The 2488-nt window shown below is 36.5% G+C and overlaps 1 protein-coding gene across 4 annotated transcripts in view; it reads right to left on the bottom strand.

Moving 5' to 3' along the window:
* enox2 (ecto-NOX disulfide-thiol exchanger 2) overlaps positions 1-2488 on the bottom strand; it is a gene marked incomplete in the record, with an annotated part of 191191 nt that overhangs the window by 28515 nt on the left and 160188 nt on the right. For all 4 annotated transcript variants that reach the window (XM_014003713.1, XM_014003739.1, XM_014003722.1 and 1 more), the window contains 1 exon segment: positions 1583-1795. In XM_014003713.1, the coding sequence (XP_013859167.1) occupies positions 1583-1795 (213 nt within the window).

Raw genomic sequence — 2488 nt, 5'->3', positions numbered from 1 at the left:
ACCTTAAACTTGATGGTTACATAATTATTAGAATAAAGCATAAGATGACATAAAGGATTTTTCTAGGGCTCAGATAAACAAAAGTCAATAGGTTCACTAGTTAGATAGTTAAGTGTTTGAGRGATCAAACACTGCATCTTCCCAATACTATGTATAGTAATTTGACGATATTGATAATAAAGGAAATTAAGGTACAGAAACTAGTCCAGGATAGAAAGTTTAAATGCAACTATAAAAATGTAAAGGTTAGAAAATAAACAAAACAAAAAGCAACACTTTTTAGTTCTGTTCTTGTTTTCAACAGCGCAGAAAGTATCTCAAACAAACTTTATAGTGAGTCTAGACCAAGGCTTGTTAAGTATGGAAAGAGGACATTGTGGAAAAAAAATCCTTGAAATACATTTTTCTTTTCACAATCCTTTAAGCAYCAAGATTTAAATCCACTGAATTTGCATCTTATAAAATGACTAATTCCATCACAGAAAAAAAAAAAAAAACATCTGGATGGCAAAATAATAATAATAAATTGCATAAACTGTACAATCCATAATAGGAAGCTTTACTCTGTCAGAACCTGTGAAACCTCCCCACAGGAGGCCAGTTCTGAGATATTATGAATAGGGACAAAAAATGCACAAATAGGAAAGCAACACTATGAATGGAAATATGCATAAATCAATAGACAATAGCTAACACAAAGATGGCTGGTATGAGTCTTCTCTGAATAGTATAAACAAACAAAAAACCCACCTTGCTTTTAACTCTCTTAAGTGCCTTATTAACCTTATAAACAATGTACGCATGGTATGGAACATCAACAACTCCAGACTGTCTTTGTTTGTATTKTATTTAACATGGATGTGGTGGGATATGTGCAGACAGTGCTGTGGTGTAAATGAGCAGCTGGAAAGCCCAGCCTGTCAACAGTAGATGCTAAAGAAACACATTTTGCCTTTGGCTTTTTAAGAGCTTAACAGGACTAAGCATGCAGTTTACTGTTCATGTTTGGACTCCATTGTATTCCAGCTGAATATGTGTTGGGCTACTTACTTCTTTCATCTGAAGAAAACCTTAATAATCCACCTCAATGACTCTTCTTTTCCTTCTTTTCATTTTTTTTTTGGCTAAATTTTACAATATACTGTAAAAAGCCACAAAAGCAACTAGGGGGGAAAAAATGAACTTACCATTAATCTGTCCTTCCAGAGGTAAACGAAATGAAGCTATAGAGGTTTGTGTGTGAGGCACAGAGTTGACGCATTTACATAAATGTGCACACACGCTCCACACATTAGGCCGTGAAAAATTCCATACTTACGTTTGAGTAGATTTCAATAATCCGGGAACAAAAGTCTTGACTTGGATTTTGACTTTTTTAACACTAAATTATAAAATGAGCATTACAGAAACAAACAYAAAACTAAAATATAAAATTAAAATGACTCATTCCTTCTGACCTGCACAACAGGAAGTGTTAATTGTGTTGCCTTGTTCTAACAAAGCAAAACAAAAATATCCGTTTCAGCTTTTGACCGTTTCAGATGCATCCAGACTTGCGGCAGGCGTGTCAGTAGAAACTCACATTGACCCACTATGCCAGCCAGCGCCGTCTTGAACTTGTCTTTGGCCTCCTCCATCTCCTTCTCGTGCTGGCTCTTCTCGCTCATTAGCCGGCGAATGTGGCTGTTAGACGACTGGATCATGGAGTAGAAGTTATTGGCATTTCTGCGGTTAACTTCACCTCGTTCCAGCCAAGTCAAGAGTACACGCACTGCTTCTGCAAATTTGCCATCGTCTGGACAAAAAGTGGAAAGGAGACAATGGAAAAAAGAATCAAACTCTGAGTAAATGGTAAAAGGACTGCACTTATAAAGYGCCTTTCTAGCCAGCCAGGCTAATCAAAGCACTTTACAACGCAATATGTGCCCTCATTCACTCATTCCCACACATTTTTACAGCACTTTACTACATCTCTACAAAACYAATCAAAACTAATTATTCTATAGAGTCTAATCAGGGCTTTGGACTACATTAATACACAGATGAGGTACATATCAAAGGCAGCGGGGGGTTCAGTGTCTTGCCCAGGGACACTTCAACATGTGAAGCACACTGGTAGAATTGAACTTCTGACCCTCTTGTTGGAAGACGACTGATCTAACCAATGAGCCACAAACGCCCTTAGACTTTGCCCRATCCCTTCACAGGAAATGTATTTTATTCCTCCATGTTGCATATGTCATTGAAAGTGGTACACAAAATTTAGACCAAATACCCGCCCCAAAAAACAAGGGTAACGCTTTCTTTTACTGTACACTTATTACCATGTAATTACAAGGTAATAAAAGTAATTAAATGCAATTACTACCTTATTACCATGTAATTACAAGGTAATAAAAAGTGTAATTAAATGTAATCACTACCTTATTACCATATAATTACGTGGTAATTAGGGTACAATTTTACTCTGTGATTAATTGTCTGCAGT

Source organism: Austrofundulus limnaeus, unplaced genomic scaffold (assembly GCF_001266775.1).
Source record: "Austrofundulus limnaeus strain Quisiro unplaced genomic scaffold, Austrofundulus_limnaeus-1.0 Scaffold1, whole genome shotgun sequence".
Lineage (NCBI taxonomy): Eukaryota > Metazoa > Chordata > Actinopteri > Cyprinodontiformes > Rivulidae > Austrofundulus > Austrofundulus limnaeus.
This window is presented reverse-complemented; position numbering and strand designations above follow the sequence as displayed.